The following is a 25,649-nucleotide window of genomic DNA, read 5'->3' as shown; positions in this document are numbered from 1 at the left end:
CTGGACTGTCCCTCTCCCAGGTCTCTCCGTGACTCTGCCTGGACGGTCCCTCCCCCAGGTCTCTCTGTGACTCTGCCTGGACGGTCCCTCTCCCAGGTCTCTCCGTGGCTCTGCCTGGACGGTCCCTCCCCCAGGTCTCTCCGTGACTCTGCCTGGACGGTCCCTCCCCCAGGTCTCTCCGTGACTCTGCCTGGACGGTCCCTCCCCCAGGTCTCTCCGTGGCTCTGCCTGGACTGTCCCTCTCCCAGGTCTCTCCGTGACTCTGCCTGGACGGTCCCTCCCCCAGGTCTCTCCGTGGCTCTGCCTGGACTGTCCCTCTCCCAGGTCTCTCCGTGGCTCTGCCTGGACGGTCCCTCCCCCAGGTCTCTCCGTGGCTCTGCCTGGACTGTCCCTCTCCCAGGTCTCTCCGTGGCTCTGCCTGGACTGTCCCTCTCCCAGGTCTCTCCGTGGCTCTGCCTGGACTGTCCCTCTCCCAGGTCTCTCCGTGGCTCTGCCTGGACGGTCCCTCCCCCAGGTCTCTCCGTGGCTCTGCCTGGACTGTCCCTCTCCCAGGTCTCTCCGTGGCTCTGCCTGGACTGTCCCTCTCCCAGGTCTCTCCGTGGCTCTGCCTGGACTGTCCCTCTCCCAGGTCTCTCTGTGGCTCTGCCTGGACTGTCCCTCTCCCAGGTCTCCCTGTGACTCTGCCTGGATTGTCCCTCTCCCAGGTCTCTCCGTGGCTCTGCCTGGACGGTCCCTCTCCCAGGTCTCCCTGTGACTCTGCCTGGATTGTCCCTCTCCCAGGTCTCTCCGTGACTCTGCCTGGACGGTCCCTCCCCCAGGTCTCTCCGTGACTCTGCCTGGACGGTCCCTCCCCCAGGTCTCTCCGTGGCTCTGCCTGGACTGTCCCTCCCCCAGGTCTCTCCGTGGCTCTGCCTGGACTGGCCCTCTCCCAGGTCTCTCCGTGGCTCTGCCTGGACGGTCCCTCCCCCAGGTCTCTCCGTGGCTCTGCCTGGACTGTCCCTCCCCCAGGTCTCTCCGTGACTCTGCCTGGACGGTCCCTCCCCCAGGTCTCTCCGTGGCTCTGCCTGGACTGTCCCTCTCCCAGGTCTCTCCGTGGCTCTGCCTGGACTGTCCCTCTCCCAGGTCTCTCCGTGACTCTGCCTGGACTGTCCCTCTCCCAGGTCTCTCCGTGGCTCTGCCTGGACGGTCCCTCCCCCAGGTCTCTCCGTGGCTCTGCCTGGACTGTCCCTCTCCCAGGTCTCTCCGTGGCTCTGCCTGGACGGTCCCTCCCCCAGGTCTCTCCGTGGCTCTGCCTGGACTGTCCCTCTCCCAGGTCTCTCCGTGGCTCTGCCTGGACTGTCCCTCTCCCAGGTCTCTCCGTGACTCTGCCTGGACTGTCCCTCTCCCAGGTCTCTCCATGGCTGCTTCCCTCACCTTCTATAGGTCCTGACCCAAGTCAGATCATTAGGGAGACTTTCTCTGACCACCCCATCTACATCCAAACTCCCTGTCCCCCTTTCTGCTTGTTTTTCTACAAAGCATTAATCAACAACATCTAATACAGTGTATTTTTTTTCTTATTTATTTTGTTTATTGTCTGCTATCCCTTTCAGAATGTAGGTTATATGTAAAAAAATGTTTTTTTAATTGTAGAATTATACATAAGATAAAATTTACTTTTTTTTTTTTTTTTTTTAGTGAGAAAGAGACTGAGAAAGGGACAGATAGGACAGACAGACAGGAAGGGAGAAAGATAAGAACCATCAGCTCTTCATTGTGGCATCTTATTTGTTCACTGATTGCTTTCTCATATGTGCCTGGACCAGGGGACTGCAGCAGGGCTGGTGACCCCTTGCTCAAGCCAGCGACCTTGGGCTCAAGCCAATGGCCCTTGGGCTCAAGCCAGTGACCATAGGGTCATGTCTATGATCCCATGCTCAAGCTGGTAAGCCGGCACTCAAGCAGGATGAGCTTGCGCTCAAGCCAGCCATCTCAGGGTTTTGAACCTGGGTCCTTAGCGTCCCAGGCCAACGCTTTATCCACTACGCCACTGCCTGGTCAGGTGATAAAATTTATAATTTTTAAATGTACAGTTCATTCATGTTGTTGAGTACCATCACCACCATCCATCCCCAGAACTTTTCATCCCAAACTGATACTCTGCAAATAAACAATGACTCTCATTCTCCCCTCCTCCCACCTCCTGGTGACCACTCTTCTACTTTCTGTCTCTAAGAAATAGACTATTCCAGGTACCTCATATAAGTGGAATCATATAATACTTACACTTTTGTGACTGGCTTATTTCATTTAGCATAATGTTTTCAAGGTTCATCCATTTTGTGCTATATGTCAGAACTTCTTTTCTTTTTAAGACTGGATAACATCCCATTGTAGGTGTATATGGCATTTTTTTTATCCATTCATCTGTTCGTGCACATTTAAGTTGTTTCACTTTTTAGCTATATGAATACTGTTGCTATGAACATGGGTGTAAGTATCTGTTTGAATTCTTTCTTTTGTTTCTTTTGGGTATATACCCAGAAATAGAATTGCTGGGTCATATGGTAATTTCATTTACTTTTTTAAGGAACTGTGAAGACATGGCCTATTTTTTATTGTGTTCACTGATCTGTGCCCAGAGCCTAGAAGAGATCCTGGTATAGAGTGCACAGTCAGTAAACGCTTGTTGAATTAACTTTTTAATTTCTCTGTGAACCTGCATATGAACTTAGAACCTCTCAGACTAAGAAGGCTATGTGGCTTGTCTGAGCTGCTTGCTAGTCGCGGCTTCATGCTAGCTCCAATGAATGCTGTTTCAAGATCAAGGCCCATAAAACAGGGTCTAATAACTTGTTCAAGAGTTTTTATGGGAAGTCATGTAATATCACTAGCTGTTTACAGAATCCACCTTCTTTCAGGCTCCTGGCCCCTCCTTCTTCCTCAGAAGCTCCTACATCACCAGTAGTGAGTCATTACATGTTCTGTCAGTGCCCTTGGATTGCTTTTAAATTAGTCTGGTGCATTCTGGGTTGCATCCTTTCTCTTAAGCTCACTTCCCCACGTCACCAAGCTCCTGCTGCTGCTCCTTTTATATATATATAAAAAAATCATTCTCTTCGATAGGAGACAAAGGCAAAAGGGCTGGAGAAATTCTGCTTTCTCTGTTACCTCCAACTGACACTTTCAGGCTTGAATAATAAACTTAGCTCTTTTCCTGTTCTTACTCCACATATAACACTTTTTAATTTTGTTTGCCATCTTTAGCTCTATTGAGCTTCCTGACACTATTCTTCTAAGTCTCTGGTAGCCTCTAAAAACTTTATGTGGATTTTTTAAAAGGCCCACATTCTTTTTTTTTTTTTTTTTTTTTTGTATTTCTCTGAAGCTGGAAACGGGGAGAGACAGTCAGACAGACTGCCGCATGCGCCCGACCGGGATCCACCCGGCACGCCCACCAGGGGGCGATGCTCTGCCCCTCCGGGGGCGTCGCTCTGCCGCGACCAGAGCCACTCTAGCGCCTGGGGCAGAGGCCAAGGAGCCATCCCCAGCGCCTGGGCCATCTCTGCTCCAATGGAGCCCTGGCTGCGGGAGGGGAAGAGAGAGACAGAGAGGAAGGAGGGGGTGGGGGATGGAGAAGCAAATGGGCGCTTCCCCTATGTGCCCTGGCCGGGAATCGAACCTGGGTCCCCCACACGCCAGGCCGACGCTCTACTGCTGAGCCAACCGGCCAGGGCCTATTTTTCTTTTTAATTTTTTTAATTGAATTTATTTGGGTGATATTTATTTGGTTAATAGAATTATACAGGTTTCAGCTGCACTACAGCATCTATATATTGCATTGTGTGTCCACCACCCCAAATTGTTTTGTTTTAATTTATTGATATTTTTAGAGTGAAAAGGAAAGAGAAAAACATCAGTTTGTTTTTCCATTTATTTATGCATTCATTGGTTGATTCTAATATGTGCCCTTACCGGGGATCAAAACCTGCAACCTTGGAGTATTGGGACAACATTCTAACCAACTGAGTTACCTGACCAGGTCCAAATGATCCACATTCTGAAATTATATTACTGAAAATGGGTTTATGGAATAAAAAGGATTAGGGTCGACCACTCAACACTTAGGAAACTTGTAACAAGAACCCTAAAAAATACAACAATCTCAATTAAAACATTGACAGTTAAATATTCTCCAACATTTAAACATTGAATCCCAGTCAGTCCTTTTCCCCCTGTGACCTGGGATGTGTGCTTCCTCCTTTTGGAAGTAGGTTTCAGAGAGTCTTCACCTCCAACAGAGTGACTTTGTTCATCAAAACTAAAAATCTGATGCAAGGTCTTCTTCGTTAATCCATAATTTTCATTTCGAGGTAAATTTCTTTGTATCTCCTTCATTTGTACTACTGCTTCACTAGATGGCTTAATAAAAGTGGAAACCTACCAATTACTACATTTGAGGAAGGCACTTCTATTCAATTTGATGTTTCTTAAGGTCTTTTGATATTGCTGAACTGTTCTCTTTAGGTGTAGCACATCAAACATGAAAGCTGGAAAGTTGCTAATGAACTAACATGACTTCCACATTACACTGATATAATTCCTTATTTACCCATCACCTATGAGCAAAGTCACATTAAAAGAGCACTCTTTGAAGCACAACAGTCTGTGTTTGATTGTAGTTATCTGGGTTTTCTTCTGCCTTATATCTTTTAAACCCTTGAACTTTTTGGAACACTTATGGCTGCCTCATAGTTATCATTCATTACCTCTCTGCCTCTGTTTCCCTACTGGATATAAAAAAAAACAACAGTGGTAGGAGGGTTTAATATTAATATAGTACCTTGCTTGGGCTTTGGAGTGGGTTATCCTGGATTCAGATCATGACTCCATCCACTGTTCCTTCATTTGTAATATGAAGCATGTCACTTAACTCTCTGGGCCTCAGGGTCTACATTAGCAAATAAAAACACCTACTTTGAAATGATTGGTATTCTAAAAATTAATAGTTATATCTATAAAGCAAGCACCTTGCACAAAACTGGGACTTAGTAAATGGCAGCTGTTATAATTGGGATCTTTGCAGAATTTCCCAACTAGGAATTGTCTTTCCTTCCAGATTCTCTTTCAGGGGCTCACACTTACCTGTTCCCTGAACCTTCACTGAAATTCAGCTTCATGGTCTGTCCCTGGTTGCTCTCACCACTGCTGCTTCCCCTCATCTTTGACAGTGCCTAAGGACATAGGAGGTGCAATGTAAATTGTTGGTTGATTGACCTAAATCTTAGTCATCTTTATTTTAAGCTTCTGTAGGGTCAGGGGCCATCGCCATGGCCATGCAGGTTCTCATTGGATTTGGGCAGACTGTAAAGGAACTGCGGAGTCAGAAAATGGTGGGCTGTTCCATTTATTAAAGTCTCGTAAGGGCAGACGAACAAACAGCAGGGAAGACTGCTTCCCTCTCACTCAGGGCTCCCAAAGCCCTGACTCATTTTCTAGACTCCTGGGCCCCCACCAGCCTCAGCACCCTCTTTCTCTCTCTGCACTCTCTCTCTCTCTCTTTCTTTCTGGATTCTCTCTGCACTCCTCTGCCCAGCAAAACAGGCTGGGGAAAAAAAACCTTTCTCCAGCGAACAATAACAAACAACTGCCCTTTCTAAGCAGGAAAGCAATCCGCAGTTTGCAGTCTACTGTACTGAGGGCAAGCACCACAACCTTCCATAGACTATACACACAAGGCACTGCCCCAATACAAGCGAGTACACCTAAAAAAATTTTGTTACAAATTTGTTTGCCCAACATTCCGCCCCTTTTGCTCACTTCACAATTCACACCACAGGTATTCCTGTGCAAGGAATGAGGTACACTACAAATACAAACAACAGCACAAGTTATACTGTTGAACAGTGAGAAACACCCATTTTGCCACACTAGTTAGGTAGCCAAATTAAGGAGTCTTTATTTCAAAGCTGGAGACTGCACAGAGACCAAAGTCTTCAAATCATGCAGCCCCGAACACAGTTTGGGACCAGCTTTTAAAGGCAAAAATCACATTAATCTCACAGACAAGCTCATTAAATTTTACTGTCTTGTTACAACGTTTATCTATAGGATCCATTAAAAGGAAAAAACATTTCTACACACTAAGACCATAAGATAACACAGTAGTGATAAATGTTTCTCATATCTAGCAAAAACATTCCTGAACATTCTAGGATTTACAACCTATCCCTGACACCACAATAGTGAGAAATGTATAGTTTAAGATAAGGAGAGAAGCTAAATGAAGTAACTTAGCATTGCTAAGAGCCTTTAAATTACCTATTTGCTAAAAAAAAAATTTCTATATTTCCGTACAATTGCAACAATTACAGAAGTGCCCTTCACAGTGTCTCCCTAAGCACTCTGCCCAAGGTGCGAACCGAAGGGGCCCTTCTCTAGCCCCTACTCCAGGGTAGGTGAGAGGGCCTGTGTATTCCAGGGCAGTGTCCCTGGTTCAGGAAGGCTTCCACCAGAGCTGCACCCTCCCCCCCCCCAGCAGGGTCTCATACTGTCCAAAGTGGCATGTCCATTCAACAAGGAAATTGGTGCCCCACTCTGATTGCAGGCTTAAGAGTCAGTCCATGATAAGACAGCTCAGCTGTCTGCAAATCACCAAGGTAAAGGTCCATTACAGGCAACTAGGTTCATATAGGGCAGGGGTCCCCAAACTACGGCCCGCGGGCTGCATGTGGCCCCCTGAGGCCATTTATCCGGCCCTGCCACACTTCCAGAAGGGGCACCGCTTTCATTGGTGGTCAGTGAGAGGAGCATAGTTCCCATTGAAATACTGGCAAGTTTGTTGATTTAAATTTACTTGTTCTTTATTTTAAATATTGTATTTGTTCCCGTTTTGTGTTTTTACTTTAAAATAAGATATGTGCAGTATGCATAGGGATTTGTTCATAGTTTTTTTTATACTCTGGCCCTCCAACGATCTGAGGGACAGTGAACTGGCCCCCTGTGTAAAAAATTTGGGGACCCCTGATATAGGGCCTCAGGCCTCCCCCCTCATCCCTGCCATCATGGCAGCTCTGAAGACACTGCCTAAGGAAGAGTGCATGACAACAGTGGCCAACCTCTCCACCTCTGCTCCAGAGAGCATGATGCCGTTCACCCCTATGTCCCACAATTGCAGCAAGTCTACCAGGGGCTCAGTAGGTACTCTTTGCTGCTGGGTTTTTACCTGCTGGATGACCACTGGCCAAGCTGAGTGTGCAGACAGCAACTTCAGCCCAAGCCGCCTCGTCCTCTGAAGAGGAGCCAGAAACACCTGCTCCTGACACCTCAGAGCCGCTCTGCTGGCACAGCTCCATCTTCCGCTCCTGTGGCTGCCGGCTCTCAGCCTGAAGCTGAACCCCACAGTTGTTCCTCCAACAACTGCTGCTGCCAGCATTTAACTTCCAGGGCAAACTGCAACTCGCAAACCCATTCAGTCTCCTTTTTCAAGATCTTTTAGTTCCAGGCGCCGTCGGTGCTCAGCCTGCATCTGCAGCTCTTGAAGCTGATCGGCCTCCTTCTCTAGTTCAAGCCATTGCTCCTACTCAGTTTGCAGCTTACTCTGGAGCTCTCAACCTCAGCTCTCAATTTCCTCTCGCAGGGCTGTAAAAAACAGCCAGCCCACGGTCCTCAAAAGGACAGCTGTAACAACGATCCCACCCCTCAAGGGTGGCTGTGGCTCCATACCAATCTGATCTGAGTCCTGCCCACTACACCAGATGTAGGGCCAGGGGCTGTCACCATGGCCATGCAGGTTCTCATTGGATTCGGGCAAGTGGTAAAGGAACAGTGGAGCCAGAAAATGGTGGGCCGTTTGGTTTATTAAACTCTTTTAAGGGCAGACGAGCAAACAGGCAGGGAAGACCTCTTCCTTCTCACTCAGGGCTCTGAAAGCCCTGACTCACTTTCCAGACTCTCCCTCTGGACTCCTAGGCCCCCACCAGCCTCAGCACCCTCTTTCTCTCTCTCTGGACTCTCTCTCTCTCTCTCTCTCTCTGGATTCTCACTGCACTCCTCTGCCCAGCAAAACAGGCTGGAGAAAAAAACCCTTCTCCAGCAAACAGTAGCAAACAATCGTCCCTCCCAACCAGGAAACAATTCGCAATTTGCAGTCTGTCCTGAGGGCAGGCACCACAGTCTTCCATAAACTACACACAAGGCACTGCGCCAGTATAAGTGAGCAAACCTAAAAAAACATTTGTTACAAACTTGTTTTCCCGATAGTTTCTTTATGTACATTATTCTTCTCAGTGCTTCATTTATCTTAAGTTCTCAAATGTGGCCTGGTTGGCTCAGTGCGTGAGAATTGGCCCAGTGTGTGGATGCCCTGGGTTTGATTCCCGGTCAGGAGCCCTGGCTCTATGGTTCCAGTGAATTAGGCCCAGGGCACTGAGGATAGCTTGGTTGCCCAGCAATGCCCAGATGGGCAGAGCATTGCCCTTAGAGGGCTTGCCACTGGGTAAGGGGCGTGGATAGAGGTGCATGTGGGAGTCTATCTCTCTGCCTCCCTCCTCTCAATTAAAAAAAAAAGTTCTCAAATGTTTAAGGAAGGCTATGCTAAAAGTAACTGTATAGAACTCTGCGGTCAGTGGTGAGAAGATGGAGTACAGCCCTGGGAGATTGGGGGAGGGAAAGTGTGCTTGCCAAGGGGCAGCAAGAATGTGGTAGTGATCAGGTAGATAAACTTCAAGGCTTTTATTTGTGTGTGTGAGAGAGACAGAGAGAGGGACAGATAGTGACAGACCGGCAGGAAGGGAGAGAGATGGGAAGCATTAATTCTTCGTTGCAGCACCTTAGTTCTTCATTGATTGCTTTCTTACATGTGCTTTGATGGGGGGGGGGGATCCAGCAGATGGAGTGACCCCTTGCTCAAACCAGCGAGCTTTGGGCTCAAGCCAGAGACTATGGGGTCATGTCTATAATCCCATGCTCAAGCCAGCAACCTAGCGCTCCAGCTGGTGAGTCCATGCTCAAGCCAGATGAGCCTGTACTTAAGGCGGTGACCTCGGGGTTTTGAACCTGGGTCTTCTGCGTCCCAGTTCAACACTCTATCCACTGCAGCACTGCCTGGTCAGGCCTTCGGAGCTTTTTTTTTTTTTTTTTTTTTTTTCATTTTAGAGACGAGAGGGAGAGACAGAGAGAGAGAGAGAGAGAGAGAGAGAGAGAGAGGAGCTGGAAGCATCAACTCCCATATGTGCCTTGACCAGGCAAGCCCAGGGTTTTGAACCGGCGACCTCAGCATTTCCAGGTCGACGCTTTATCCACTGTGCCACCACAGGTCAGGCCTCGGAGCTTTTTTAATGGAAATGATAGTCTAATCTCACAAGTGACATCTCATAACTTTTGTGGTATTCTGTTTGTTGGAAGCAAATCTCTGGGTCCAACCCACACACGGGTAGAGGGGCTTACACAAGGATATAACTACCAGGAGGCCAGGGTCATTGGGAGCCATCTTAGCAGCTTCCTACCACACTTCCATTTTACAAATCAAGAAACTAGGGCTCAGAGAGGTTTAGTTACTTTCTCAGACTCACAATTTAAATGGTGTGGTGGGAGTCAAACACAAAACAGCTTTCCCTTTTAATCACTAAGCATATAAACAAAGTCACCTTTATATTTTTAGTAGTTGCCTCTGTGATGCTTAGTGTTTTCTCATGTAATCTTCACAATAATCCTACAAAATTGGTTAATACAGTCCCTATCTGTAAAAGATGAGAATCCATTAATGAATCAAGAGATGTGACCATTTGCCCAAGGCCAGGAAGGAGCTGAGTGTATACCCATTGCTAACGAAAAAGTGGAGAATAGTCATGAAGGGTTTGGGCAGCCTACTTCTGCTTTCTCTGTTTTAGAACCTCCCCCTGGCCTGTGTAAAAAGACCCCTCAACACCATTGCCTCCTCTTAGCACTGCTCCTGGGCTCACCAGCCCACCACTGGTCACTTAATTTCACCTGCCCTGGCTGGAAACCTGAGGGTCTCAGACCCTGGACGGGAATCACACTCATACCCTGGGCTCCAGTCACACTGGCCTTTGAGTCCTCTTGTCTCAGAGCTTTGACCCAGGCTCTTCTTTCTGCAGAGAATATGTTCCACATCCTACTCTTTTTACCCTGTAAACTCAAACCCCTGGTTCAGCTCCCAACGCAAACCTTACTTCCCCGGGGAGGCTGTCACTGCTGGAAGACTAGATCAGGCCTCTCTGCCACGCGCTAAGTGCTGGATATTTCCTTTGCTGAACTGTGTTGTGGTGGAGGGTAAACTCTGTGAAGGTTAGGCCTCGGTTTTGCTCATCATTATGTCCCCAGCGTGCCTTGCACAGTACCTAGCAAACACTAGGCAGTTATTGAGTGCCGCTGTTATCATCTATTAATTGAATATTGTAATGCTTTCTGTAAGTCGTTCTAGGATCAGCCAGCCTGTTGTCCTAGGGTACCTCTGTCCTGTAGTAACCTTAACTTAATTATTACCTTTGCAAACTTTCATACTAAAATGCTAACTAGGGCAGAACTGAAGGGCCTCCTGACTTCCCACATAAACATTTAAAAGGGATTTAGACCACTAGCTCTGTAGTGTTCCTACCCAGGATAATGACTTCAGGCTCTGAGGGATAGATCAAGAGCAAGAAGAGTGAAACCTGTGGTGGCGCAGTGGATAAAGCATCCACCTGGAACGCTGAGGTTGCTGGTTCAAAACCCTGGGCTTGCCTGGTCAAGGCACATATGGGAGTTGATGCTTCCTGCTCCTCCCCCCTTCTCTTTCTCCTCTCTCTCTCTCTTTCTCTCTCTCTCTCTCTCTCCCTCAAATGAATAAATAAAGTCTTTAAAATAAGTAAATAAATATTAAAATAAAAGAGCAAGAGGAGTATGGGATATATTTTAGGATAGGAGAGGCCTTGTTTCGGAAACTTTCACATTGTAAGGCCTACTCTGGAATTGTAGAAAGGGTTTTTAGCCTGAACTGAGTAGCTCATTTGGTTAGAGTGTCCTCCTGATACGCCAAGGTTGCAGGTTCGATCTCACCAGGGCACATACAAGAATCTACCAATGAATGCATAAATAAGTGGAACAACAGATCGTTATCTCTCTCTCTCTTTCCTTCCTCTCCCTCTAAAATCAATAAGTAAATTAAAAAAAATTTAAGACCCTTTTAAAATTTTAATAAGGGTTTTTAATAAGGGAGGAGGCTCTTGTCATTTAAAAATAACATTTACAAAGAGTTTCTAAGAACATTAAAGAAATACATGTACCATATAATAAAAAATCTAAATCTTTATATTTATAGATATATACACCCATTATTTGATTTTACTTATGCAAAAATATGCATTTCTAATAATAGCTTAGACTTCCTGAATTACTGCTGTCATCACAACCCTATAAAGTAGACACTGTTATCTCCATTTTACACAGAGGGGTTAGGTAATTTTCCCAGGGTCCCACAGCCAGTAAAGGACAGCTCAGATTTGAACCTTGTCAGACTCTAAAGCCCATACTCTTAACTACTCTATTAGGCAGAGGACAATCTGTGAAAATGTTCACTGTCTTTGGGTACCGGTTTATTTTCTTCTCTATTCTCCAGGTTTTCTGTGTGGATTTACTATAGAAGTTGAATGATAAATTTTTGAACAGAGAAGAAGGTGAGGTAGTGAAATTTGAAGGATTAACATATGCTTTAGAACAAAAGAATTTACCCCATTTCCTTTCCTGCTTTTCTAAATTTTCCAGAACTGACAACGATCACCCCAATTCTGAAGGTCACTGGGGCCGTGTCCCCAGAGGCTGAAGCCAGCACAGCACTCATTGCAGGTAACAAAGGTTCTGAGCCAAATCCAAGGGACCTTCTGAGTTCAGGGGCCATCTTATTCCAGACAGCCAGGAACCCAGTGTGATGAACTAGGAGTTCCCTATACAGGAAAGCACTACAAATGAGAGACCCAAAGGGCTCGTTTTGGCATGTAGGTTATTTATCTTAAACACACAGAGCTCTGAAAAACTCTTCGAGGCTTCTGTCAGAGGCACTGCCAGTAAATGATAGGTTGGGAGGTGGCCACAAATAGGTATAGGTGCATATAGGCACTACACTCCCGTACGTGGGAGGGAGGATGTGTGTGGTTTGTCAAATGGGTAAGAAAGAGGATGGGAGGGAGCAGAGAACCTCCTACAGTAGGCTATGGATTTAAACAACGCCTTTCTGTTGGAATAAGCTATTTCCTTTTTGCCTCCTTCCTGTTTCTATCATAATCATCAGGAACTGGTTGAGGGGGGAGTTCAGTTTTACCAAAAGTCAAAAGCCTTATGTCCTTAGCTTGAGCCCCCAAAGACCCCAAAGATCATATCCCATGGGAGTTGGGCTTGGTGGGGAAATATGGATTTGGAAGTGGACCCTAATTAACTGGAGCAAGAGGATCCTTATGAAAAATGAGGAGATCCTCTAATTCAGGGGGCCCCGTGAATTACTGAGACATATTCAGTCCTGAAATATCTCTACATTTTCCCTCTCCTTTCCAAGTTGTTATCACCGTGGTCTTTCTCACCCTGCTATCAGTCGTGGTCTTGATCTTCTTTTACCTGTACAAGAACAAAGGCAGCTACGTCACCTACGAACCTGCAGAAGGAGAACCCAGCACCATCCTTCAGATGGAGAGTGACTCAGCAAAAGGCAGGGAGAAGGAGGAATATTTCATCTAATGGTTCCCAGGCCCCAAGGAGCTTATCCAGGCTCCACTGCTAATACACTACTTAATTTATTAAGTGGAAGTTTTAACTGAAACCAGTGAGAAGCATTGATTGATAGGGCAAACCTGAACTCCTTCCTGGAGGAGGCCCAAATCCAACATCACAGATGCCAGGGACCAGGGACATGGAGAAAGCTGCTTATGATGTCTTTAGCCAGGCCTTTGTAATAATACAGTGTTGTCTGTGACTGACCAAGGTGGAGCTGTGCCAGGCAACATTTGAGTATGTGCCCATCATCTTCAGTTTTTTTCACAGGTCAAAAGGGAAAAGAGTTAGGGTCACTGGCTGCTCCTCTGTTTCCTACCTGGTCACCTAGTGACAGACCCAGCAAAGAGTGTCCACAGTTCCTCCCAGAAGCTGGACACTGCAGTAGAAGGCCAGGCCAGGAGGGTTGCAGACTATATAGAGAACTTACCTCCTGATAAATGTGCGACATCCCTTAATCTGAGCCCTTACTTTCTGTATTCCCCAACCTCATACTTGATATTTTTAGCAGAATTAAAATTTTTCATTGATTCAGCAGTTTATTGTGTGCAAGCAAATTGACTACCTTTACATTTTAACTTACTCCTGCTTAGCCTTTTTTTTTTGGCATTTTCATCTATTTAATTCCTTTGCATATATTCTCACCCAAGTTGAAAGAATGCTAGGGAAGTTTCAGGAGTTCCTAGTGCAATCTCAGAGATATAAACAAAGCTGGTCCTGGGGAACTTGTCCCAGAGGAGTGTCGTTACAGAGATACTGTGGGACATGAGTTGGTATATTCTCCGTCCTGGCAAGGGCCACACAGAAGGAACCAGGAACAGTCTATTTACCACTTTCCCATGAGTGTCCTTGATCAATCTCAGAGAAGTTTCTTGGATCTAACTTATTCTCAAAATGAGTTATGTTCAAAAGACACAATTGTTTTGGTAGGAATCATTAGCTCTCCAGATATTATTTACTTTGGGATTCAGCTAGATCGTTGAGGTTTTAAATGTGTTGCCTGCATTGTCCAAGTCCACCCAAAGTAAGACCTGTGGAGGAATCAATCTTGGCAACCTAGATTCCAGTTTTCAGTACTTCTCCACACAGAACTTTGGAGAAACTGAAAAGGTCACCCTGAACTTACACAAACTATTATAATAAAAACATGTCCAAGAAAAAGTTTAGCACAAGTTAGGAAAACCAATTTTTCCCTTTTTAAACTGAAGAGACAGGAAGAGGAGACAGATCTGTTATTCCACCCATTTATTGGTGTACATTCACCGGTTGATTCTTGAATGTGCTGACCAGAGACCAAACCTGCCACTTCGCTCTATTGGGACGGTGCCCTAAAGATACCCAGCTAGGGTGTCGTTCCCTTATTTCTAAGTTTCTATGTTCTGAATTCCTCTGGTGTGATACACTTTTAAGAATCTGAAAAAGTGCCTGACCTGTGGTGGCATAGCTGATTAAGCGTTGACCTGGAACGCTGCAGTAGCTGATATGAAACACTGGGCTTGCGTGCTCGCTTTAGCAGCATATATACAAACCCTGGGCTTGCCTGGTCAAGGCACATATGGAAGTTGATGCTTCCTGCTCCTCCCTCCCTTCATTCTCTTTCTCCCATCTCTAAAAGTGAATAAGTAAATAAATAATCTTTAAGAATCTGAGAAAGTGCCCAACTGTCAGCCTGGGATGCTGAAGACCCAGGTTCGAAACCCAGAGGTCGCTTGAGCAGAGGCTCACCAGCTTAAGTGTGGGGTCGCTGGCTTGAACATGGGATCATGGACATGACCCTATGGTCACTGGCTTGAGCAAGAGGTCACTTGCTCAGCTGGAGCCCAAGGTACATATGAGAAAGCAATCAATGAACAACTAAGGTGCTGCAATAAAGTGTTGATGTGTCTCACCTCTTTCCTTCCAGTCTGTCCTCTCAAAAAAAAAAAAAAATCTGAAAAAGCTTAGGAAGTAAAATGATAAGTTAAACATCAAGGATGGAACTCATGAAAATGGTCCAATCAGGCCCTCGCCAGTGGCTCAGTGGATAGAGCATCAGCCTGGCATGTGGATGTCCCAGGTTTGATCCCTGGTCAGGGCACATAAGAGAAATGACACATCTGCTTCTCCCCCTTCTCTCTCTTTTCCTCTCTTTCAGCCAGTGGCTTGTTTGGTTCAAGCATCAGCCCCAGGTGCTGAGGACAGCTCGGGTTCGAGTGTTGACCCTGGGCGCTGAGGAGAGCTTGGTTGGTCCAAGCATCAGCCCAAGATGGGCATTGCCAGGTGGATCCTGGCATAGGTGCATGTGGGAGTCTTATCTCCCCTCTTCATACTTTTAAAGTCCAATCTCAGCCTGGTCTGCATTTATTTAAAAAAGAAAAAGAAACGGCAGTTAGAACCTATCTGAATTCTTGGTGGGATATAAAAGATACAAGCAGAAGAAATCTAAAAACAAGCTGAGTGCCCTGGCTGGTTGGCTCAGTGGTAGAGCATCGGCCTGGCATGCAGAAGTCCCAGGTTCGATTCCCAGCCAGGGCACACAGGAGAAGTGCCCATCTGCTTCTCCACCCCTCCCCCTCTCCTTCCTCTCTGTCTCTCTCTTCCCCTCCCGAGAGGCTCCATTGGAGCAAGGTTGGCCCGGGCACTGGTGATAGCTCTATGGCCTCTGCCTCAGGCACTAGAATGGCTCTGGTCGTGGCAGAGCAAGGCCCCCTGGTGGGCGTGCCAGGTGGATCCCGGTCGGGCGCATGCGGGAGTCCGTCTGACTGCCTCCGTTTCCAGCTTCAGAAAAATAAAAACAAGCTGAGTAAAGAATCCTTGAAGTGAGTTGTAATGCAACTTCATCACTTTATTCAAATCTTCAAAATAGTCTTTATTCTACATTTTTAGTATAAAAAAATCCACAAGTTAAGTGCACCACAGTGTATAGAGACATACAATGCTGAACTTCCATAACAGTCAATGGTACAGTCAAACATCAGATGTACAGAACACAAAATTTAGAATTTATTTTAGAACTGAATTATAAAATAAAATAAAACCCAATTGCTGAAAACAAAAATTAAAATATTAAGGATCCCTGAAATATTCTTAACCCTAATGAGATTTCACTGGACTCAAGTCATTATGTAATGAGGCATTCACAATATGACCCCCTCCACCCAGCTTAGAATTCTTGGAAGCCACAAGTGGCTATATCACACTCTTGGACAATAAATGATAACCAATTTTTGATATGAAAACTCCCCTTAAATTTGGCTCTAAAGTCATCAGGCTTGTGAAATGCATCCTCCTCCTTGCTCCCCTGCCACACACACATTTTTTAAAAAACTGCAGTTTACAGTCTAATTTGTGTTGCTATCCTTTATTCAAACAAGCTGTTTTCCTGGCACCAAAGCAAATTTGGGTTTGGTTCATGTATGAAGAGCAACCTATGAGGAGGATCCAAAAGGCTCCCTCCACTTTTGCTTGAAGAGATGCAGAAGTAATGGGCCCTGCGCTTGACGCACAGAGGGCGTTTCAGAGGATCCTTGTGAAAGACTAGTTAAAAGATGACAAGTGAGGAGAAGTGCAAGAAGAGAAGAAAATTAGTCTGACTGGCTTTCTGTCCTGCACCATTGATTCAATAGAGACTGGTGGAAAGGAACGGAAGATGGGTTAAGGATGGGCTGTGGGACAAAGGACGGAAAAGAAAAGGCAGACAGCTAATACATTTCATTTATAACAAGTAATATAAATCAAAGACTTAAAGGAGATTAAAGACCAATCAGAATAATTTGGCAACTTTAATTCTTAGGAAGATCAAAGTTCCTTCCAAACCTAATTTGATGTTTTATTACTAAAAGCAAAGACCAGTATGGTACAGTATTACTCCAGAGGAATTACTTAGGGCTGCTTCACCCACATTCATTTTATGAATGGATACTTCCCCTACCTCAAAATGCTTAGGGAGGTACTGCTACCATTACATGGTTCCTTATTAAGTTTGAAAAGTGCCTGACAGTTTGGGCACCAGAAAGACACCCCAACAACATGTGTCTTAAACTGCAACTTTAGGTTAATATGACTAAAGCAGTTACATTGTGAGAAGTGCTGAAGGTATGTGATGTCTTTCCCGGAGTAGAGGTGGCACTGGTCTTCACCAGATGGTGTAGCCACCATCTGTGCCACCCATGAAGAAGTTCCCCTTCCGCTGAGTTACAAGAACATTGGCTCCTTGCATGACTGCAAGCTGAGCAGCATTGGGAGGACATCCAGGGGGTGGAGGCTGAAAGGAAAAGACAAGACTGATTAGGCTCAAGGCAGCTGATTCCAGGGAAGTGGACACAGGTAAAACAGAGGCCCTGTTAGGAGATGGCAATGTACTGACCAGTAGCATCTTTAGGAGCTAGTTCTGCCACCAATCTGGGTTCTAAAGCAGATCTATGAACCCAAAGATACAAACAGGAAAGGGAGCACCAGTTACTCATAAGCTTTCAGCTCCAAGATAAAGCCTATGGATACCTTCTGAATACAGATATAGACCTATTGGCATTTTCGGTGATTTCCTACCTACATTCCAAAAAAAGGGCTAGGGCAGGGGTTGGGAACCTTTTCAGCTGAGAGAGCCATGAATGCTACATATTTTAAAGTGTAATTCCAGGAGAGCCATACAACAACCTGTGTACGTTACACATTATCCAATAAAAATTTGGTGTTGTCCTGGAGGACAGCTGTGATTGGCTCCAGCCACCCGCAACCATGAACATGAGCAGTAGGAAATGATTGGATTGTAATACATGAGAATGTTTTATATTTTTAACATTATTTTTTTTATTAAAGATTTGTCTGCGAGCCAGATACAGCCATCAAAAAAGCCACATCTGGCTCACGAGCCATAGGTTCCCGACCCCTGGGCTAGGGTACCAGGTCCATGGCCTTTTATACCACAGGGTCCTTCAATAATTTTCAAATGACCATGGGATAACCAAAAGGCTCTTGGTAATGTCACCATTCCCACCTCATCGCTAACATGATAAGTACATAGGCCTCAAGGCGTAGCAAAGACCATTTGGGTCCTAAATCCCATACACAAGAAAACTAAGCAGGAGACATAACTTAAATTCCTAGTATCTTTCTAAAAGTTACTTAACAGAGATTATGCATTCTCCTTTTTTTCTTTTTTGTAGTTTTCCAAAGTGAGAAGCGTGGAGGCAGTCAGACAGACTCCTGCATGCACCTGACCAGGATCCACCCTGCATGCCCACCAGGGGGCAATGCTCTGCACATCTGGTGCATTGCTCCACTGCTACAGGAGTCATTCTAGAGCCTGAGGCGGAGGCCATGGAGCTATCCTCAGCGCCCAGGCCAACTTTGCTCCAATGGAGCCTTGGCTGCGGGAGGGGAAGAGAGAGAGAGAGAGAGAGAGAGAGAGAAAGGAGAAGGGGAAGGGTGGAGAAGCAGATGGGCGCTTTCCCTGTGTGCCCTGGCTGGGAATCAAACCCGGGACTTTTACACGCTGGGCTGATGCTCTACCACTGAGCCAACCAGCCAGGACTGCATTCTCCTTTTTTAATTATCATGGCTCCTAATACAATGTCATGTTGATGGCAAATATTAAGCAAATGCTATGAAATGAATAAAGAATATTACTAGACCAGTTCACTGTACCAAAGTGAACTGAAAAAGCAGCAAACAAGATTCCTAGAACAGGAAAATAAAGGCATCTGGTTAACTCAGACCCTTGTGAATGTTCCAGATGCTACTGCCCTGCCACATTCTCCTGCCTTCTCAACCTACTTTCTGCCTGACTAGTGGCTGTAACTGGTTACACTAATACCAGCAACTATTATCCCGGGTTGGTGAAAGATGAATACAGAGTCATTTCGAAAATTAAAATATGCCGGACCAGGCAGTGGTGCAGTGGATAGCACCGGCCTGGAATGCTGAAGACCCAGGTCCAAAATCCCGAGATCACGGCTTGTGCACGGGCTCACCAGCTCAAGTGTGGGGTTGCTAGCTTGAGCATAGGATCACAGACATGACCCCATAGTTGCTGGCTTGAACCCAAAGGCTGTTGGCTTGAGTCATGGCTCAAGTCACTGTCTTGAGCAAGGGGTCCTTGCCTCGGCTGGAGCACCCCTCCTCCCAGTCAAGGCACACATGAGAGAGCAATCAATGAACTAAGGTGCCAAAATGAAGAACTCATGCTTCTCATCTCATCTCCCTTCCTGTCTCTTCTTCCTGTCTGTCCCTCCTTCCCCCCCCCTCTTAAAATAAAATAAAATATACAAGGGCTGAGTTTTTCTGATAAAGTCATACTCACAGGAATGTTGCCAGCAGTAGCCCCAGCTCCAAATCTGGCACCTGCATCATACCCTCCTTCCACCAGCACTGCTGAACCAGGTGGATAGATGGGGCCAACTGGATAGTAAGCCATGGGGATTGTGGAACCTAAAGGTCCAACAGCCACAGACTGAGCCATGGGAAGATACAGTGAAGCACCAGGAAATGCAGCTGACATGGTGGGGACTGTGGCAGCTCCTGGGTGCACAAAGCTTGGACGATAGAGCTAGAAAAGACAGAAGGCAAAATGTTACTTAATGACATTACTATTTCAGGTTTCATTCCTGCTTTTTTCCTGTTTAATGAGTCATTCTTAATTATTTGTGCAGATTTTAATCTATGAGTTGTACAAGTTACCTTTCCCCTATCACTCAGTCTTCTCCTAAATCACTTCCTGCTATGGCTAATGTTAGGCTCAAGGAAGAAAATTCATCTTAACCTCGGCCATGCCAAATAACGTAAAATAATCAGATAATGCATTCTGAACCCAACAGAAATTGGTGAACTATATATTGTTTTAGATTATTTGTGTAAGCACTCTATTCTGTTTGTGAATATATGGAGTCACACTTTAGCTAAGGACTGAAAATGTGATCCAAAAGTATTCTCAACCAGTTCAAGTCTAGTAAACTGAAGCACCTCTGAGTAGGCAGGTGGAGCATCAGTGTAGGGCGGAGCCTGAGGAAGATGCAAGGTCTGAGGGTACACTGGATTCCCAGGAGGCTGCACAGGGTAGGTTGGCTGTGTTGGATATTGACCTAGGAAGACAAGAAAAAAAATGCATGTTGCCTACCATACAGAGCCGCCAAAACGGGGGAGGGCATATTAGGTAGCTAGCCTAGTGGGCGCAAGCAGATCTGCACCCTCATCACTGAAGATGCTTGACTCTAACTGGACAGGAATGTCGTTCCCACTAGTATATTGGTGTAAATGTCAAGTCTAACTGGGCCCAAGTTCCTTCCAGAATGCAGGACAAGTTCTTGCCCATGTCTCACGGGTGCATCATACTGCCTTTGCTCTGGGCAGTCTCAATCGGCCTGGTTGTAATCACCCAAGACTTCGTGAATAACGTTGGTTATATCACAGATGTCCACTCAAGGTCGACTTAAAAGAGTGAATGGTGGAAATGAACCTTGAGACTGGACAGAAGATGAAGGGGGAAGTCCTGACGGAAAGCTGAGGATCCTGTTCTGCCAGACACGCTGGTAGCCGGGATAAGTTCTCCAGCGAAGGGAAGGGTAAAGTGACCACTCGGGCCCTGGCCCGAACACAGCGCCCACACCTTTCTAAGTCAAGCCCGGGGCTCGCCTGTGGTCCCGGAACGTGGCGCCCCGGCTCCACCGGCTCTCCATTGGCCTGCCCAAGTCCGTGCTCTAGCTCCCCATTTGCTTCTGCACATGCCTATCACGACAAGCCGCCCCCGCCCCCCCCCCTCCTGCCCGAGTCCGCAGCGCGAAACTGCGCCACAGAGCTGAAGGAGGAAAGGGCCGGGAGGGGGCGAGCAGCCGTAACTCTGGGATGACGAAGGCGTCTGGCGCAACCCCGGGGACTGCAGCCGGCCGAGGAGGAGGGCGGCGTAGCTTGCCCCAAGCTTGGCATTGGGGGACCCTAGGCTCCAGGCCCGCTCGCTCCACGCAGCACTACTCCCCGCGACGGACTCGGCCACCCCCTATCCTTGCCTTTGCTGTTCATGGTGGCTGCAGGTCCGGTTCGGCTCGGCGTCGCGGACGGTAATTTTTTTCGTCCTCTTCCTGTTCGTAGTCACTTCCGTGTCACGTGCCCATTCGTCCTCTAGCGTAAGCCGACGCCCGGCCGCCGGAAACCCCGCCCCTCCGCCAAGCTTCCAGTAGCTATGGGGAGGGCCCGCGTGGTCCCGCCCACTCGCATTGGCCCCTCCCATCCTGTATGTCTGGTCTTTTATCCCCCAACCTCGTCCAGCGACTAGCGGAAAACCAAATACTGTGCGTACTAGTGTTGTCTTAAAACAGGACCTTTTCTCTGGGGTTCTCGGAGAAAGAACCATTAAGCTATATTCTGGAATCTTTTTCCACCTATGCGCATCTGCTCAAGGTCACCTCACTGATAGCCTGTCCAGGAGGGGCATATGTATCTATCTGCCTAAAATGTACTCCCTACCTTGATCTGTCACGCGTTCCTACTAAGCCCAACTTCAACCTCAGCTTGGTAAAGATTTGCCAGTCCACCTTACATCTGCCTTTTTCAGTATTAGGCCGTTGCTCGAACAGCTATCTTGGCTGTTCCACCGACAGGCTGAATTTACTTTTGTGTCACCGTTTTCCTCACCAAAAGCAAGAGCAGCACACTGCTGTGTCCTCCATAACAGCTAGCACCTAAACTAGCCTACTTGTGGTACCCAAGAAGTGCCTGTGGCCCTGCCCTTCCTTTAGCACCTGTTATAGGTGACGTCTATGGTACCTTGTGTATATTTTTTCTGTGTATCGCTTTGACCCTTAATTGTTCTTAAGGACAAAGATGTCATCCTTTAGGGCAGCAGTTAAGTTTTTCCTTCCATCCTTCATTTTAAAATACCTGCTGAGAGCGCTCCCCTCCTATGTGCAAGTATGGAGATGAAGCTGTCAGAGGCAACTCAGCACTATTTTTTTCAAATTTTTTTTAAATTTTTTATTTATTCATTTTTAGAGAGGACAGAGAGAGGGAGAGAGAGAGACAGAGAGGGAGAGAGAGGGGATAGAGACAGAGAGAGAGAGAAGGGGGGAGGAGCTGGAAGCATCAACTCCCATATGTGCCTTGACCAGGCAAGCCCAGGGTTTCGAACCGGCGACCTCAGCATTTCCAGGTCGACGCTTTATCCACTGCGCCACCACAGGTCAGGCTCAAAATTTTTATTTATTGATTTTAAGGAGAGGAAGAGAGAGAGAGAAACATCAGTTTATTGTTCCTCCTATTTATGCATTTATTGGCTGATTCTTGTATGTGCCCTGACCTGGAATGGAAATCCCAACCTTGGCATATCTGGCCAATTCTTGAACCAAATGAGCTACCTGGCCAGGGCCTCAACACTTTTCTCATGGAGTTTACATTAATAATACTAGAAAAGCATCTGAAAAGGGAAAGCTTTGAAAAGAAAAGCCTTTAGTAAAGATTAGAAGCCTGATAAATATTTGCTGATTAACTAAACCACTGAAAAGACCAATGGTGGGATTCAGCTGGTTCACACTGGTTCAGCAGAACCAATACCTAATTTTTTGTTGAGTTCAGTGAACTGGTTGTTAAAATGGCACTGATAATCAGGGTTCTTTCTAAGGTGGGCACCTGGGCAGCCACCCAATGTGGAAATCACAAATTTACATTCTGTACTCTTTTTTAATATTCAGCTGTGCAACAGTGTATTCTAAGTGCCCATAGTAATGTTCATTCCATCCATAGATGAAGAAAATTGCAAGTGAGAGAACCTGGCTGGTTGGTTCAGTGCTAGAGTGTCAGACTGGCATGTGGAAGTCCCGGGCTCGATTTCTGGTCAGGACACACAGGCGAAGCTACCATCTGCTTCTCCACCCCTTTCCCTTCTCTCTCTTTCTTAAGTGCTTTCTCTCTCTCTCTCTCTCTCTCTCTCTCCCTCTCCCTCTCCCTCTCCCTCTCCCTCTCCCTCTCCTGCAGCCATGGCTCGATTGAAGCAAGTTGGCCCCGAGTGCTGAGGATGGTTTCATGGCCCTACCTCAGGCACTAAAATAGCTCAGTTGCTGAGCAACAGAGCAATGGCCCCAGATGGGTAGAGCATCGCCCAGTAGGGAGCTTGGTAGGTAGATCCCGGTTAGGGCACATGTGGGAGTGTCTCTCTGCCTCCTTGTCTCTCAATTAAAAAAAAAGATGCAACTGAGTACACCAATCAAGAAGCAATATGAAAATATCTTAAATAACAGTTTTACTGTTTTTTGTCAAGTATTATTTAATATTTTTTCATTAATATTTTAAAACTCTTATAGTCTAGTTTTGTGTACCTCTTTAATTGTTCTTATTTAAATATTAAATGCATAAAATAATAAACTACCTTTGGGTATATCTTTTTTTATACTTAAAACGGCCATTAGGGCAGAGAGCCGGTTGTTAAATTATTTGAATCCCACCACTGGAAAAGACCCCTACTCACTTCAACTCTAACTGTTGTCTTCAGTATTATATGAGCACCCTTGAAATGCATGATTTCAGGGGGTCTTCACAATAGCCTTGTATGGCAGGCAAGACTTGTTTGAGCATTCTTTTTTTTGTAAATGAGGGAAATGATGAAAGAGATTTGTCCTAAGTCACACAATGAACTGGTTACAGAATCAGATGTTGTGTCCTGGCTTCCAGGATCCTAAGCCAATGTTTTTGTTTTATTCTGTTTTTCTTTTCTCTTACACTTATCATGTGTATCAGTGACTAAAATACTCTAAAAGTCCTATTTCCATGAGTTTTTTCTTTTGGAATTTCTTTTAGTTTTTTTCCCCTTTCAGTATATTCACATTATTAATTTGATTCAGACTAATAGTGGTATTATAAAGCCTCCTATATTTACCTTTTCTTTTTAATTAAAATGAAAGAAATTTATTCTCTCACAATTCTAGAGGCCTGAAGTTCCAAATCAGTATCACTGGGTCGAACTCAAGAAGGTGTTGGCATAGCTATATTCTTTCTGGAGACTCTAAGGGAGAATCCATTACTTGCTTGTTCCAGCTTCTAATGGCTCTGGCATTACTTGTTTTGTGGCTGTATAACTCTAATCTTTAAATCCAGCATCTTCAAATCCTTCTCTGCCCAATCATCAGATTGTCTTCTCCTTTTTTTAATTTTTATTTTATTTTTCTCTGAAGTGAGAAGCAGGGAGACAAAGAGACAGATTCCCACATGCGCCTGACCGTGATCCATCTGGCAAGCCCACTAGGGGGCGATGCTCAGCCCCTCTCTGTCCTTGCTCCATTGCAACCAATGCCATTCTAGCACCTGAGGCCATGGAGCCATCCTTACTGCCCAGGCCAACTTGGCTCTAATGGAGCCTTGGCTGTGGGAGGCTGGGGAGGGAGAGAGATAGAGAGAAAGAAGAGGGGGAAGGGTGGAGAAGCAGATGAGCACTTCTCCTGTGTGCCCTGGCCTGAAATTGAACCTGGCACTTCCACATGGCAGGCCGATGCTCTACTGCTGAGCCAGCTGGCCAGGGCGTCTCCTCCTTCTTGTGTGTCTGATATTTACCTGTTCCTGTATTTCTGACTCTGTTTTTCTTGAAGGCACAGTGTTAGACTTTTATTAATTCAACATTTATTTGTAGCACATTTATCGAAGCCAGGCACTGACCTAAAAGAAAACAAAGCCCTTGCTTTCCCTAACCTTACCTTCCAGTGCAGAAGCTTGTAAAAATTTTGACCAAAATCACAGTAATTCACTCTAAATTATGACCCAGCATATATACACATTTATAAACATGTAACTGAAACAAACTTATGACCTAGTCTTTATTCTACATACAATGAATGCACTGGAGTATTCTATCTTTTCCTTTTTTTTTTCTTTTTTAAATTTTGGTTGTGATTTCACTTCTCACTAACGAATTAGGATCCACAGTTTGAAAAGCATTGTTTTTATTTTAGAGAGAGACATTGATTTGTTGTTCCACTTATCTATGAATTCATTAGTTTATTCTTCTATGTGCCCTGACCAAGAATCGAACACACAACTTTGATATATTAGGCCAGGACTCGGGAACCTTTTTGGCTGAGAGAGCCATGAACGCCACATATTTTAAAATGTAATTCCATGAGAGCCATACAACGACCTGTGTGCTTTACGCATTATCCAATAAAAATTTGGTGTTGTCCCAGAAGACAGCTGTGATTGGCTCCAGCCACCCGCAACCATGAACATGAGCAGTAGGAAATGAATGGATTGTAATACATGAGAATGTTTTATATTTTTAACATTTTTTTTATTAAAGATTTGACTGCGACGTGAGCTGCAAAGTATAGAATTGTGACAACAATTCCAGTGCCATGCGGACTTTTCCTGGATGTGGACTTTTCCTGGATTCCTGCTCCTTGTGACAGCTCCTAACAGACTGAACTGGGGTTGGGTTGCATTTTTCAGGGATTTGGCATGGTGTTGGGGCCAACTTGGACTTGGTGAACATGTTAAGGACACTACTCTTTTATGGATTCTTGCAGTATTGGCCAAGAGTTTGCTTAAAGGCTTTAATCACTGTAAAAAAAAATAGAAGACTGGATAAAGAAGATGTGGCACATATACACCATAGTATACTATTCAACCATAAGAAATGATGACATCAGGCCCTGGCCGGTTGGCTCAGCGGTAGAGCGTCTGCCTAGCGTGCGGAGGACCGGGGTTCGATTCCGGCCAGGGCACACAGGAGAAGCGCCCATTTGCTTCTCCACCCCTCCGCTGCGCTTTCCTCTCTGTCTTTCACTTCCCCTCCCGCAGCCAAGGCTCCATTGGAGCAAAGATGGCCCGGGCGCTGGGGATAGCTCTGTGGCCTCTGCCTCAGGCACTAGAGTGGCTCTGGCCGCAACATGGCGACACCCAGGATGGGCAGAGCATCGCCCCCTGGTGGGCAGAGCGTCGCCCCTGGTGGGCGTGCCGGGTGG

The 25,649-nt window shown here is 46.0% G+C and overlaps 2 protein-coding genes across 2 annotated transcripts in view; one reads left to right on the top strand and one right to left on the bottom strand.

Annotated features, from left to right (window-relative positions):
- Nucleotides 1-13,269, top strand: part of SMAGP (small cell adhesion glycoprotein) — a 28,237-nt gene extending 14,968 nt beyond the window's left edge. The window contains exons 3-4 of the mRNA XM_066265170.1: nucleotides 11,743-11,823; nucleotides 12,527-13,269. Of these exons, the coding sequence (XP_066121267.1) occupies nucleotides 11,743-11,823; nucleotides 12,527-12,705 (260 nt within the window). The 3' untranslated portion in view covers nucleotides 12,706-13,269. The remainder of the gene's footprint in view (nucleotides 1-11,742; nucleotides 11,824-12,526) is intronic.
- A 2,268-nt stretch (nucleotides 13,270-15,537) lies between these two features.
- Nucleotides 15,538-20,841, bottom strand: DAZAP2 (DAZ associated protein 2). Its single transcript, XM_066265159.1, has 4 exons — nucleotides 20,718-20,841; nucleotides 19,678-19,796; nucleotides 19,019-19,264; nucleotides 15,538-16,981 (listed from the first exon to the last, which is right to left on the bottom strand). Exons 1-4 carry the CDS (start codon nucleotides 20,728-20,730, stop codon nucleotides 16,853-16,855), a joined length of 507 nt encoding a protein of 168 aa, XP_066121256.1. The 5' UTR covers nucleotides 20,731-20,841; the 3' UTR covers nucleotides 15,538-16,852.
- Between the last annotated feature and the right edge of the window lie 4,808 nt (nucleotides 20,842-25,649).

The sequence above is a fragment of the Saccopteryx bilineata genome, chromosome 1 (assembly GCF_036850765.1).
Source record: "Saccopteryx bilineata isolate mSacBil1 chromosome 1, mSacBil1_pri_phased_curated, whole genome shotgun sequence".
Lineage (NCBI taxonomy): Eukaryota > Metazoa > Chordata > Mammalia > Chiroptera > Emballonuridae > Saccopteryx > Saccopteryx bilineata.
The sequence above is the reverse complement of the archived record's forward strand: the minus strand, read 5'-3'. Positions and strand labels throughout refer to the sequence as shown.